This window comes from Opisthorchis viverrini (assembly GCF_000715545.1).
Source record: "Opisthorchis viverrini unplaced genomic scaffold opera_v5_277, whole genome shotgun sequence".
Classification (NCBI taxonomy): domain Eukaryota; kingdom Metazoa; phylum Platyhelminthes; class Trematoda; order Opisthorchiida; family Opisthorchiidae; genus Opisthorchis; species Opisthorchis viverrini.
This window is the reverse complement of record NW_008751928.1, coordinates 292,866-307,335: the sequence shown is the minus strand read 5'-3', so window position 1 is coordinate 307,335 and position 14,470 is coordinate 292,866. Positions and strand designations below refer to the sequence as shown.

Here is a 14,470-nt window from a genome sequence, read left to right as displayed (position 1 = left end):
AAGACTAAACAGCTTTTAGTTTTCCCACTACCTAGTTTCGCCTCCTACCCGAAGCGAAGCGAACAAATTTTAAAACTAGTACACCATAGGCAACGAAAGTCCATGTCTTAGATTAATTTATCGTTTCAGCTTTGATGACAGAGACGAATAGCGACCTAAACAGAAGAATAGCTGAGTATCGACCCAAATATCTGAAACATTCGAACAGACGACTTAGTGGTTCATTAATTACAGACATACAGTTTGAAACTTCCTTGAAAATATGCTACTCGCAGATTTCATCAGTAGTATACGCCATTGCTGTGACAGGTACAGGAACGGTAATCCACAGTGCCTGTCGTCCTGATTGGAGCTCATCAGATGTAGGTTGTTCAAGTTCAGGATTTCTTCTCCATGACCAACCATCTCTGCCTGATACCTATCACCTATGAGCGTTCCAAGTCCACACTCCAGTAGTCATTAAGTGTTCCATAAGATTTGTTACAATTTAGAACCAACTATCCGACTGTTTACCAGCAATCAGAACTTTCGGTCCATGCGCTCAAGGAAGAATGCACCTGCTCCTTTCACTCGTTTTTCATCTTTCGACTGAATCAGTACTGTGAATAGTTTTCGTATTCCTTTGTTACTGATATGGAGATTGGATCGAAAAAACAAAACACCTGTGTCCTCTTTTGGTGCTGGTCAACCATAGTGAGGAATTTTCATTGCTATGCTTTTCTAAGTCAGTTGTAGAGTGCTAAGGAAGTGTCAAAACACCTGTGTCCTCTTTTGGTGCTGGTCAACCATAGTGAGGAATTTTCATTGCTATGCTTTTCTAAGTCAGTTGTAGAGCCCTGTGCTAAGGAGTGTTCTCATGAATCAGCCGATCAATCAAATGCTTCTGAATAGTATCAATTTGTTGAACTTGAATCTACAGCCCAACCCGATTTTCGAAAACGTGTCAGGTTTGAGCAGTCTGTCTGAAGTACTCTTTATCTTGTCTTCCTCTTACAGCAACTAATCGAACAGTAAGTTGGATAAGTCTTTGAATACACTCATTGCGTTTATTGGATTGTAATTTTGCTAATTGAATTTTTATCTGTATCAGGCTCTAATGCTTTCTCAGGCGTTGTCTATGTTGTCTACGCAACGTTTGTTGCGTTTAACTTTAGAAGACTCTGAGTCCAACCCGCTCATGACACCAGCCATTTGCTGACTAATCTGAGTCCTTTCGGGAACAAACACGGTTCAGCCCAGTGTTTCATCCAAATGCTTCAACCGAAATCGGCCACTCTTTACTAAAGGACAATCAATCGAGGCCAAATTTGCTTAGTCAGCAATGCTGCGTAAGCAGTCATTTAAAGATGCCGCCAAGCAGTGAACGTTGCGAATACAACGGAGTGATATTACACAAGCATACTGTTGTAAATACTTTCCCTACTATCGAATATCGCTGAAAAAGTGAGGAGTATAGGTTTACTGTCTACTCTAACACCTGATAGCTGGGTCACCAACTTCAATCTGAAGTAACAGAGTCATCAGAAACGGGAGGAATGTGAACACATTAACACTAACTTTGAAAAAGACAAGTTCGAATTTGCCACTGAAAATCCATAGTACTAATAGATTCTCTTCACAGCTCTTTGTTGGTCAAATTCCGAATGACCCAATCCTCTGAGTATTTCTTCAGCTCAAAATTACAACGTCCCACCATTATCATCGAATCAAAAATTACGAACTAAATCACCGTTTTCTGTCTGTACTTGGTCATCATTCGTATCATTTCGATTGTGCAGACAGACGGACGTTGGAAACTGGAGGCTGAGAAGTAAACATGGTTGTCTGAATTGGGAAGTCGCTCAAAGCCAGTGAAGAAGGTACTTTGCTAGCAGGTTGTCTTATTTCACCTGGAACATACGGATGCCCATGTACAGCACATCCCGTTGAAGAATACGGTAAACTAGAGATTCAGCTGGGCAAGACGTTAACACCAAACCAATTTACAACTGACTAATAATATGTATGTACGTCTAATTTGGTGTCCAGTTGTGAAATGAGATTGAAGATTAGGGAATTAGGTCTATAAAAGGAGGCGTCGAACCCGGTCACCCATATCACGTCAACCTTGAACAGTGTACTTGTTGCCAAAACGAACACTTGGCTAACATCAGTTAAACCCTAAAACTTGGGGTATGAGCAAATCTGTACTACGAAACTTGCTAAAATATTCTATGACAGAATCAATATTCCTTGAGTTCATGTATATGCGTATGAGACAGAAATAATTGAAGATTCTCATCCCAGTTTCTTCACTATACTTGGTTTGGAAGTTTTACCAAACGTCATCAGAAAAGTCTGTTGCATATAGTTCTGACTAGAGTTCAGATTTTACAAAAGGAAAACACTCCGGTCCAACTATTGGCTTGTTAGAAGTTCCATAAAATTGTCACTAAGATGACCGGAATATCCCTGATCATATTCGAACCACAGAATTCCGCTTTCCTCTGTCTGGGCTTAGGCAACCTGGTAGATCCCTTCAAGTTGCACGGCACCTGTGCATCGAACAAACGATAGAGATTAATACATTTTTAAGGGAAAGAAGATTTATCTCGTAATACGAAGTCCTTTTATTACTGATGTCTTAGTTGGTTGCAGTCAGTCGTCGCATTTACGAACTTATCGATCGTCATTCCGCTACCTGAAGCACTTGGTGTTTACCGACCCTAATGTTTACTTTTGCACACAAAATTCACCGTTTTTCTGGCCTCACTTTCATGGCTCAGCGAACCACTGATGTCCACCCACCAAAAGTCCAAGTGTGCCCCTAGGATTGCTTTAGGCTACAGGCCCCGTCCACGTTTGTCGCATTCGATTCACACACTGGAGCTATGGTGTCGCAACGTCACAGAGATCTGGGCAAGACAATAAGGTCGACCTAGGCACGGGCCGCGCAAGTCAGAAGGTGCACCTAAAGAGGTTCACTTAGGCCATGTAGGTTGCGCCCAAGCCCTTGAGCAGGGGCTTGCTTCTCGGGTTTAAAAATAGACCCGTGGGGTTTTCACGACAAACCCCGCCGAAGGCCTGTGACATGCCCAAGTGCCATCACACACCTAGGCGTCTAAGGTAATTCACTGGATGTGTGGGTCGAAAGTGTGGTGGGGAGACGGATGCGCCTGTACACCCAGGTGTGCACTGGACTAATTCGACTCAGTCGAGTGGGTCAAGAAGCGGATGGATGCAGTCCGAGAGGTTGATTCCCGACGCGCAAATAACTAGCCTACGTACCAAAGTGGACAAGTAATCGATAAACTGGCGGAAAAGCCATCCAAGGGATTAAATTTAATCGGGCATGGCAACAGCGCATTGTAAAATAACTTAATTACAGGAACACAAAATACTGTACCCCGGCAACTGCCATATGTAAAATTCCGCAGGGGGACCACGCGCAGGGCCTGAGTCAAAACTGGGCGAGGAGGGTTTTGATCGTCTGATACTGGATATACAGGCAGGCTCGGCCACGGAACTTAGTGTCTACGGCTGCATTATTGCTTGTTTGTCGGTCATCCAGGCTTCCGGACCATCTGAAAGTAAATATTGCTTTCGTGGACGAGAGTCAGATGCTTGACCATCAACGGCGGAGTTTTGAGACCTTTTCAGAATACCCAAGTTGATGTACCCGAAGGCAAAACCATTCGGTCTGAACTTCGTTTTCGGGCTATATTATCTCACTTGAACTATCAACGTAATCTAACTGTTCCTGTATCCAGGGCTTACGACTAACCCAAAAGAAAATGGAAGCCATTTCTTGTCAGTCAATACGGACGACCAAGTTTAACTTCCGGTAGTTGGAGTCGGTTTGGAGACCTTAGTATTCCTGTTCATGTCCCCTTGGTTCGTGTATGTTTGGATAGATGGGATGGCATGATATATTAGGTGCTTTTGACCGGCTTGGGTTATTAGAACTTGTAACACTTCTGTTGATGGGTAGTCATCACTGATAACTGCAATTCGGCACGTGTCAAATCGGCTGGTCACAGTCCTCACTACACTTGCACGCCAGATCTACTCCTACGCTATTCCCAGTACGATGTTCTGAGATTATTACCGCCCATGCTACCAGTCACATTGTCGTGAATCACAGCCGTCACTCCGAAACTTCAACATTCTCTATTTTGTGTTCTGTGTCTGAGTCGGTGAGTTTCTGACTGACGTTCCTTGTGTCCACTGGTTTTAGTATGAAATTCTCTGACCATCTGTCCTTTGTAGATCTTGGTGAAGTCGTCATATTTGATTTTGTAAACACAGTCTCTGGTTCTATCTACCACCAGTTGATACTTCAACTGAGGTATACAGGGTGTTTCCTTTCTGGAACGCCGCCCTTAAGTTGCCCGTATTAAGGACCCGTTTTCTTCATTCACTCTCTATTGAGTCTAATTATGATTATCACTACTCTCCTTAATTGACACCTAATCAAACTATCTGAAAATCTTCAATCTCAGAGTCTCTTTGTACTCCATTTTGGTCAGATGTTCGGTTAAGTTCTTCAGTGCACAAAACCCCTGATCCCCCAAACTCACGATGAGAGTGGTTTGGGATGGGTCTGTGAATAGCCCGAAATTGTACTAGATCAGCTGGGCCTCTATTGAACAGTGGTTTTTTACCGGTCTTATACGTAATGCAGTCCAAAAACGCCTCTGTCTCCGTGATAAATTTGAAGTGAGTGATCAGCTTATTTGGAAACTTGTAAAACCACTTCGACTTAACCGCTTGATCCGGCCAAAACATTCTGCTGCCGAGTTGAACGTGGTATTGGGCGGTTATCGATGAAAACGACACATCAACAGAAGTGGCATTAGGTCTGAATTTAATGGGCCAAGCGGACTAAAGCCCACGTAATATCTCCCGTTCTCACTTCCACAGACCACCGACTGGAGCTCCTTGGCCTGAGTAACAAGGTGTCAAAACTTATCTCAATCCGGCATCAGTGGTCGTAGGACTTTTAACCGATATTCAACACCGCTTTAGTCTACTATTTGAAGGAGAGACTGTCTCAAAGCGCGACCAACCTTGTAATCTACTCACCGGATTTGACGAAGCCTCTGAGTCGTTAACTTCCCCCATTCCAAACTTTTTTCGAATTTTATTCCTCAGTTAGTGTAGGTACACTTTTCAACTCTATGCTCTTATTGTAGCATGCACGTCATCGAGGCACCAGGAGATGGTGATTCTCCGAAGTTAGGGGTTCACAACAATTTCTGTAGATAGAAGACAGAAAGAAAGATCATGAACCGAAGCCAAGTAAGCAAGGTTGTACATCAACAATGCTTACATATAAATCAATCACACTGGCAGACACCATGTACTACAGTATACACAACATTAGCCGGTCCTCCGAGCTTGTTTATATGTGCTAATTGTAAATGAGTCAGGCTTCCTGGGTTTGTGAAAGAGTCATACTCGGCCTTCTAATACTCATTGGCTCTTGCAGAGCCAAGTCGTGCACTCCAGAGGAACGTTGGTACGCCGCAACCAGTATCTCGTCTTCCACCAGTAATTTGGCAGGGTTAGATTTAACAAGTGTGGCCTCTGACGAAAACTATGACAGATTTACGGGCCCTGTTCTTTCGGTGATCGGTTAAGCGGAACTATTCATGCCATAAGGTGATATTCCGGAAATATAACTTATTGAATTTAAGATGCCATAAAAAGGTCTTTACATCCGAAAAAAATCACACCCCATTCTGAAAAGCAAGTTTACGAGGGGGTGGGGGAAATTCCACCATATTGGTATGAAGTCCCATGGCAGCTGCTCTCTTCAGCTGTTCAGTTGACCCTGAATATCAAGCTACAAAATGATTAGACACCGTAGGTACTGGTCAATCTAAGGTTGTTCAGAGTATTAAGGTTGGCCAGATAGGTTTGTCAAGTGGGGTATCCTATTGTTTTCTGTGGAGGTGTAGGATCTTTTCATCACCGTGTTTCTGTCCCACTCTCGACTGTCTCACGTACTATCTTGACGACCATGTTATTAGCTAGGTTGCTGAAAACTATCTGACAGTTCACAACCGGCTTTGTCCTTCTTCAGGATCATCTGGTGAATGTTGCCCCCGAGTTTCCGTCAAAAATTATGTTCGACTTGACCAGTCACTAACCAGTCACTAAAGTGGATCACTTGTTTATAATATTCCTCAACAGCATGTGTTATACAAGGGCTCCCTGGTGATACATATTCATTCGAATGCAAGTGCTTTCACACCCGTTCAGCCCATTTAGAAGGAATCAAATCATTCGACCACGAAGTTATGCTCAAATGGGACTTTGAGTTCGGTATCGGTGTGTTGGTTGGCTAGTGCACCACACAGTTTACTTCTCAAGGTCGGCATACAATCTCAGTTGGCTATCCAACCAAATCATTTTGAGATTAGTCATATTGACAGTAGTAAATCGCTGTCCTGGCTCGTCCTGGTTGACTGCATTCCAAACCATGGGTAAGTGAGGCCGGTAAGCGCGCACATCCGACTGGCCGCTGGAAATTACTTCGACCAATGCGTGCGATTAGATTAGTTCGGAGCCGAACGGAGTGATGCAAGCTGAAGGTAAATATCAGCATTTTTCGGAAACGTTTGGAAACCAATCGGTATAGATGAGCTGATGAAAACAGAATCATCTCCGCCGTAAACGAGTGTGTGGGGCTCCGATTGACCGACCAATTGCTATACGGCTCATAAGGTTGATGCTTCCAGTCAAACTGCCGCGTGCACACACACCCACCAACTTGCTAGTGAAAGCCACATGCGTGCAAGCCATAAAGTGTTTATGGTATCGGGATACCGAGTACAAAAATCAGAGTGGACCATCCTAATTGCTCGGTGACTATACAACCACAGTCAATGCTAGCACACCCGCGGAACATTACTCACTACCTAAAAGTTCACGCAAATATTTTTCAAGAGTGGATTGAAGTCATACTTATGAGTAATTAGAATTAACGAAAAGCTTGATTCCCTGGCTGATCATGTGGGCTATTTTGATCTCCATTTCAGTACGGAACGGTTGACCATTCTGGCATAGAGGCACCGTAACCAAAGCACTCAGTATGGTGTGGAAATGATGGCGCAGCAGTGTGAACATGCCAGCAAAATGGGGCTTCGCCGGTAGTGGCATCTATACTACCATGGCAATGGCCATCGCGACCATGGAGTCGCATACACGTGGACTATCATGCTCCTATTGTTAGCTATATGATCCTCGTGATCGTTGACGCGTACTCTAAATAGATAGAAGTGGTGCCCACTAGAACTGCCTCTAGTGCATCTATCATTTATACTCTGTGCAGCCCTTTTGTATCACGTGGTGTACCTGGTAAGATTTTTTTCAACACCGCATTCAACTGTTTGTGAAAACCAACAGGATAGAACCTGTTTTAACAGGAACCTTACCATCCCGCTTCTAAAGCTAAACGCCCGGTGGCAACGGTGAAGAACGGATTGATGAAACAAGACCTGACAAGTTTTTGCTGCAATACTGAGTTACGCTGCATGCTACTACAGGCAAAGTGCCCTGTAAATTTAGACTAATACACTCACTTGCAAATCACTTTGGTTTTCACCGGAGACTAAAGCAGAACACAAGGTTGACGGAAACTCGGTGACTACACCTACCTGATGGGCCCCAGAAAGCTCGAAACTGGTAGTGGGCTGTCGAAGAGTTTTCAGCAGCCTTGTGAGTCGTTTTCTTTATTCCCTGTAAATTGTTCACGGATCGGATACCTCGAACACGTTTGGATCTGCTACGGGCGGATAAAAACACCCGACCTCGCACATTACGGAGTGGCGTGGATGATTACGTCAAAATTCAGCCATCATATAAGGATAGTAGGTGTGTGGATTGCGACGTCAACAAACCGTAGCCTCATCGATACGCTGCTAGAAGATGGGAGGATAACAGGCCGTCACTTAGACTATATCGGGCTGGAAAACATAGACCGAATGTGGAGTCAACACCAAAGCCGACCATACAGGTGGACTCCGGTTTGCCGCAAGTGATAGCTACTCCATATTCGTCAGGGTGCCTATGCTGATCAGTACGGAAGTCAAAGCCCGTCGGACGTTACCAGGTGGGAGTTGCATAAACTAGCCGTGGAGGTTTGTAGAGGCAGGCTGAATGCGTCCGAGAGTTCGCACGCGTGCGTGTCCGTTCGTCAATCCATCAGCGAACTGTTGTGTGGTACCTGGAGTTGTGATCGGATTTGTATGCATACATGATACATCTGTGACCTTACCTACGTGTTTTCTGAATTACTTCGATCTCGAAGTATACCTTCGGTATACATGGGAAATGAAATGGGTAGCACATCGGTTGTGTCCATCATGATTCATCCGTGAAACGGGTCATTCCACTTCAGTCACCCGTGTCGGGGGCCATATAGAATAATGGTCGTTCTTCAAAGTAACTAGGACACTGAAGTACTCTTCTGCGTCCCAGCCCCCTTATAGCTTTCGAGTATTCAACACCTGAGTTACGTGTATGATTCCTTATCTCTTACGTCCTCTAACCACCTGGGTATCGTTTTGCACTCAGTTTATTGAATTTACTCATGCATGCCAAGGGGTCCGCAAGCACACAGATTGCAAGATCAAAATGAATTTTCCTGCCTCCGAAACATCACGAAATCCAACAAGTTTTGTGGAGACGCTTTGGCTCATCCAAACTGTCTGAAATTCCATCTTCATTATGTTTCTATCACATTTCGAAGATATCATGAATTTTCGTGCAAATCGCAGTGTTTAGTCACATTTCATTCAAATTGAGCCCATAAAATGAACCGGAACTCCAATTAGGATTGCTCATTCGTCAGGTCTGTCTTATCTGGTCTTTGATTTGTCACTCTACCATAGGCAGGTTTATTTTACGTACGGTAGGTAATACCCCTGTCAGCAGGGGGAATTACATAATCTGTTTAAAGTGCTTTGGCCGATCGTCTTGGGTTTTCGGGTCCTGTGAACATGGGTCGGGACGGAGTCGAGACTGCTGTTAGACTTATACGGATAATGGACACAACACGTATAATGCCAAGGATGATGTAAAACGCATATTACGTTCTCAACGCACACTCGTTATCCATACATCTGCCATCAGTAACAAGTGGTCGGTGAACTCCAAAAACAAAAAATACGACAAACAGTGGGAATTGCTAATGAATCATGCAATCGGTGTCCTCAATATCCGAAGCTTGTTCCTGGGGTAAGGTTTCACTCTTGTTAAGAACCGAGTGTGGCAGTCAAGTGTAGATGAACCAACAGCTTCCCGAAATCCTTTGAGCAGCAGTCCATTCGTATATGTAAATGATAGCAGCTGACAAAATGCAGCGATGATTATGCTAACTTTCAGGGGTAAACTGTACCCACAGGAACCTCAATGGCCCAGTCCAACCCCCCGTACCTATACACAAGAACAGACCACCAGAGCAAGTACAACAATGGCGACCACGACCCCCAGGACTACAACCACCACTACCACACGGAAGCCAGCCACTCCCCCTCCTGTCGGACCGACGGGACTAAAAGGACCACAGGGTCCACCTGGTCCTCCAGGGCCACCGGGTGATCCTGGGTTTGACGGTGACAATGGAATGCCAGGACTCCCGGGACCACCAGGGCCGGTAAGTGGTAATTAACATTGTTCCTCGGTCCAGAATATTCTATGGTTTTGATGCATCAGCAACTGATCCAACTATTAGTCTCTGTGTTGTCATAAAAATTGCAGTGTAATGGAAGTTCAAAAAAAGAAACCATGATTCTATGATTCTATTTAACTCCGAATACTTCTGACTCACATGAATCCTCATCTGGGAGTCAATTGTCGAAAAGTTGGAGTTTATCAGATAGTGTCTAAATGCTGAGAAACATGAAACAACTGTTTTCTCCTCACTGAGATCTGTTACCAAAGTGTGTGTGCGAAACGAAGTCAGAATGGACTTTTAGCCCGTAAAGTTCATCAAAGGAAGTTTGATTTTGAGCAGTAGTGTAGTTGAGCTACACCTCAATATGGCAGCGTAGCAGCCATTGAGACAAGTTGACCCTCAGGGGCAGTTTCATGTCAAGAAAAAACCAACTATTTACACAGGATTTGATTAACCGGATAAGGTTTACGCTATTCCTCTTTGCAGCGTTGTTTGCCCAAGGTTCATTGTCATCCAGAATCAAGCAGTAAGAGGGAGTTGTCACAAGAAAAATTTCTCTTTTGTATAATTGATCTTTAAAAGGAAAAATCTGAATACAAAAAAGATTGGCTTTAGAATGCCACCGTCCTCAAACCGGAAGGACAACTAGTGTCCCAGCGTAGACTAAATCTTGCGCTCAGTCATGGTTGCTCTAGACGAGTTCGATCAATGCGAGCGCTAATGCACCCCTCACAACAGGACTTGATGAATAATCAAGCATCTTGGTAACCAATGCTAAACCGCCCAAGTTTCATGAAGACCTGGCATTCGCAGGTTTATGGGCAGTTTCGGTGTTTGTCCTAGCAAACCGAGAACGTGATTTAAACCAGCTCTGATCACTAAGGTGCCGCTAACTTAGTGGTCTTTGCAATCCTACTACGCGTAGAACTCGACCACGATTACCGGTTGATCGTATCACAGCACATTTTCTGTGACCAACAAATTCGATACGCAAATTCTACTCTATTCCACATGAGTAGTCCAGATTTTCACCTCTTAAGACAAGTGTAAGAATTACTTCTTCATGAACGAAAGACGATTGCGTCACCAACCAGAGACAGTTTCATTGGTTCCCAGTGGTGATTTCAAACACTCCCCAACGCAATTCTTCGAATGTTCGTGAATTCTTGTATGTTCGTTTGCCACTTATCAGTAATATGATTAGCATAATGTTCCCAAACTTGGTAAAACATAAGTAGCCGTTGGGATTCCATTCTTTTTTTAGCCACCCCAAGAGACCGAAGGACAGCTTTCCCAACTGCGTCAGATGGTTAAAGGCCCAGTGCCTCAAAACGTCACTACGTACCAGGATATTCGAGTGACCATGGTGAGAATATCCGTGATTATCTACGAATAAATTTTGATATGAAAACTTGTGGCTGATTATGCTGTAATAGGTTGGCACACCTGTTTGTTTGTGGATGCACTGAGTGGTACTTCGAAAGATCCGAACCGTGTGATATGCTATTAAGTTTGGTAGCAATGGCGTCTTATTCGAAACTCACTTGCAGAATCCCCCGAATTGTTGTCATACAAGACTTGGATGATTTTGGTCCAGCTGCTGGGTACAGCTACCATAGACTTTCAGTATACTGACAGAATTTTCAGTAGATCAGGGAGGCCACTCCTACACCGAACAAACTGCTGATGTTCCGGTTGAGCACAAGCCAAAACGCTCGGTTTCGCTAGTAGTGAGGTGGACATAATGTGTACCTCTACAGGGTATTTTGTAGTGGACTTTTGGGGTGCGGCTGTTTTACCCTGGTACACGTTTCCTAGGCTCATGGGGCCTTGAATCTTGGGTAGAGATGAACGAAAGTATTTTACCTTTGAAACACATGCATCACAAGCACTAAGCGAGTCAAGACCTCAAGCTCTTGGTAGACTAGCCGTTAGTTTGCATAAGCCTTTCTATCGCCACTTGTATCTTCACAAGCCATTCATCTGAACAACGTTCGCATGACTACCCACTTACTGCTGACAAAATTCTGCTATCGCAGTTAGAATGATGAATGTCAGTCGAGCAAAACTGTGCTCATTTTGACGCATTTCTGGTCAGAATGAGCGCTATTCAGAAAGAGTTGCATTTAATTTTCCAGATTGCCTGGAGCAATTGTCCTTGACCCAAGTGTGTGCTTCTTTACCGCGACCCCGGATCTTTCGGACCTTCAAGAAGATGTGCACTCCAAACGACTGATTAGCAGTCAACAGTCATTGCATCCTAAGTTAACCTAATAAGTTCTGCGCGACTGAGATCCAAGACTGAGTTCCGCTTTGGAGCACAAGTGGTTGTGTAAGCCAGACTACAAAAGGTATCCGGGTGTTTTGAAGACCGATTTGTTCATGTGCCGGGTGTTTTGAAGACCGATTTGTTCATGCCCTATTAATGTGAGGAGAGGAATGAGAGTGAGGTTAGTACGAACGTCTTTCAACCAACGGATAAGTTCACTCACTAGGCATGGATGGTCCCAGCGGAGTACAATGTGAGTAAGAGCGAGAGGAATGAGAGTGAGGTTAGTACGAACGACCTTCAACCAACGGATAAGCTCACTCACTAGGCATGAATGGTCCCAGCGGAACACAATGTGAGTAAGAGCATTGTTCATAGAATCAAAGGTGTGGTTTCTTCAGAGCTATTACTCAGAGGAGAGCTAGATCAGTCCCTTCATAGCTTATAAATAACCAGTAAAATCATTCTATTCTACCCCCCAAAAGCAATGAGATGAGACGCAGTCAGCTCACAATTATGCAACAACCTACATTTGAATTGCGCCAACCTACTGAAAGTTTCTGAACCATGAGTATTCAAGATGAAATTTATTATCTATACCGACCTCAATCAAGAGGGAACCTTGGGCGAAATACACTCATTCGCAAAAGCAGTTGGAGTGTTCCGTCATAAAGGAGCCTGATTAAGAAGCTGTTGCCCACTAAAGGGTCCTTTTCAGAATCTAGTTGTTGGCATTTGAATAAAAGTGCTTTTCAAACACCACTTGGGAGCCTATCTCACGTTGCCAAACCCCTTTTGGGTAGATGTTGAAGCTGCCCGTTTTTGATCAGTCATTTTTGCTAATCCTCTAGACTCTGTTGTCAAATAGTGCTCCTGAGCAATAAATAAGCTGAGCACAAAATTTTAGAGCATGCCTGACTCCAAACCAATGACTGGGCTGAGCCACCATATTTACGTAAACATCTGCGCCCCAGAATGTCGCCGTGGCCTTTTGTTTGTTCCCTGAACTAGGCAGTTTGATTCCAAACTGTTCACCTGGTGTGTGCATGCAAAATATTTATTAGTGAGTTTTTTACACCTTTGTAACTGCCTGGTGTGCCATTAAATTCAGAGCGTTCAAGGGTGTAGTCGAACGAATAGAACGTGCTAAGTTGCCAGGTGAAATAATTTTTACCCACTGAGTGCCGCAACCTTCAAGCACCCTATCAGTTGGTCACGAATTGCTAATCGATAATGTGGTCAACTCACAATAGGCACGAAATTGCGCGTTTTGTCTCAGTTACACGGTTCATATCACTGCTAGTACGAAAAGACAAAGAATTCAACCCACCCTCAGACCAAGTTTTTAGTGTGATTGTCATCCCAGGACTCAGTTCAGCAGAGATTCATCAGCCTATGTCATGAGCAGCCTATCGAGCGATGAAATTTCTCCCGTTTGAACAGTCGTCCTCCTGTCCTAGTTTGATCATTCTGGTGAGTCCACAACAACGGGGAATCACTGGACTCGAGTTTCGTCCGAGAGCACCAGCAACTCAAAATTTCTTCCATCAAAAGGAAAAATCGTCATTGAAATGTTTTTTTATGGTTGGTGGAAACTTGGGGACTACGTCTCGCTGACAAGTCTGAAGTTATTCCTCTGATTAAAAGTTAGGGGTATCTCCGAAGAATAATTGGTATGATTATTGTTCCAGAATGTATACATTTTTTATCTTAACCATTTTCTCATTCCAAAAAGGGACCACCAGGGGAGCCAGGTCCTCCGGGGTTTCCTGGAGTCATCGGCATTCCCGGTCCCATCGGACCACCGGGATTTGTTGGAGATCCAGGTCCACCCGGACTTCCAGGATCCCGTGGACATCCGGGTCCCGTTGGTGAGGATGGTAAAAGTGGACCAATGGGTCAGCCGGGCCTAAAGGGAGCTCGAGGACCAGCAGGACTTCCTGGTACCCCAGGCGAACCAGGTCTGAAGGGCCCCGTTGGATTTCGCGGAGAGCGTGGTGAACAGGGCGCTGTTGGAATCAAAGGAGTAATAGGGAACGATGGATTAAAGGGGCTTGTTGGGCCACCAGGTCCAAAGGGAGCTGTCGGCCTACGAGGACATCGGGGTGAACCAGGACCTAGGGGTATTGCTGGACCCCCAGGCCCCGTGGTAAGTACTTTGTTGCCTGGTTCAACATCTTTGATCATTTAGTACACTTTTTCGGACGACCGATAATGGGATCAAAGGATTTCAAAATGTTGTGACAATTTTTTTCGCCAGTGTAGATTTTTAGTTCAGTCTAGTTCTCATGAAAAGTTAATTTGATCGAGAACTGGTTAGAACCTAATGCTATCTTCCTGTCTTTAGTGAGTTCCGCACTATGGAATCCAAGGATAGGGTAATAATTTTGAGGACGTAAAAGCGCCCAGTCGGTTTCTTACTGGGACAAGACGAATGTTAGGGACCGCCTTATCTGACCGTGGCTTTTATGATAATATGTTGATTCCCGTCGTACATGTACAAGCTAGAGAAATATGATGTTTCATATATATATATA

The 14,470-nt window shown here is 44.3% G+C and overlaps 1 protein-coding gene across 1 annotated transcript in view; it reads left to right on the top strand.

The window, feature by feature from the left end:
• Positions 1-9,352: 9,352 nt before the first annotated feature.
• T265_09353 (hypothetical protein) overlaps positions 9,353-14,470 on the top strand; it is a gene marked incomplete at both ends in the record, with an annotated part of 41,907 nt that continues 36,789 nt past the window's right edge. Inside the window, 3 exons of the mRNA XM_009175394.1 lie at positions 9,353-9,643; positions 10,929-11,030; positions 13,669-14,082. Of these exons, the coding sequence (XP_009173658.1) occupies positions 9,353-9,643; positions 10,929-11,030; positions 13,669-14,082 (807 nt within the window). The remainder of the gene's footprint in view (positions 9,644-10,928; positions 11,031-13,668; positions 14,083-14,470) is intronic.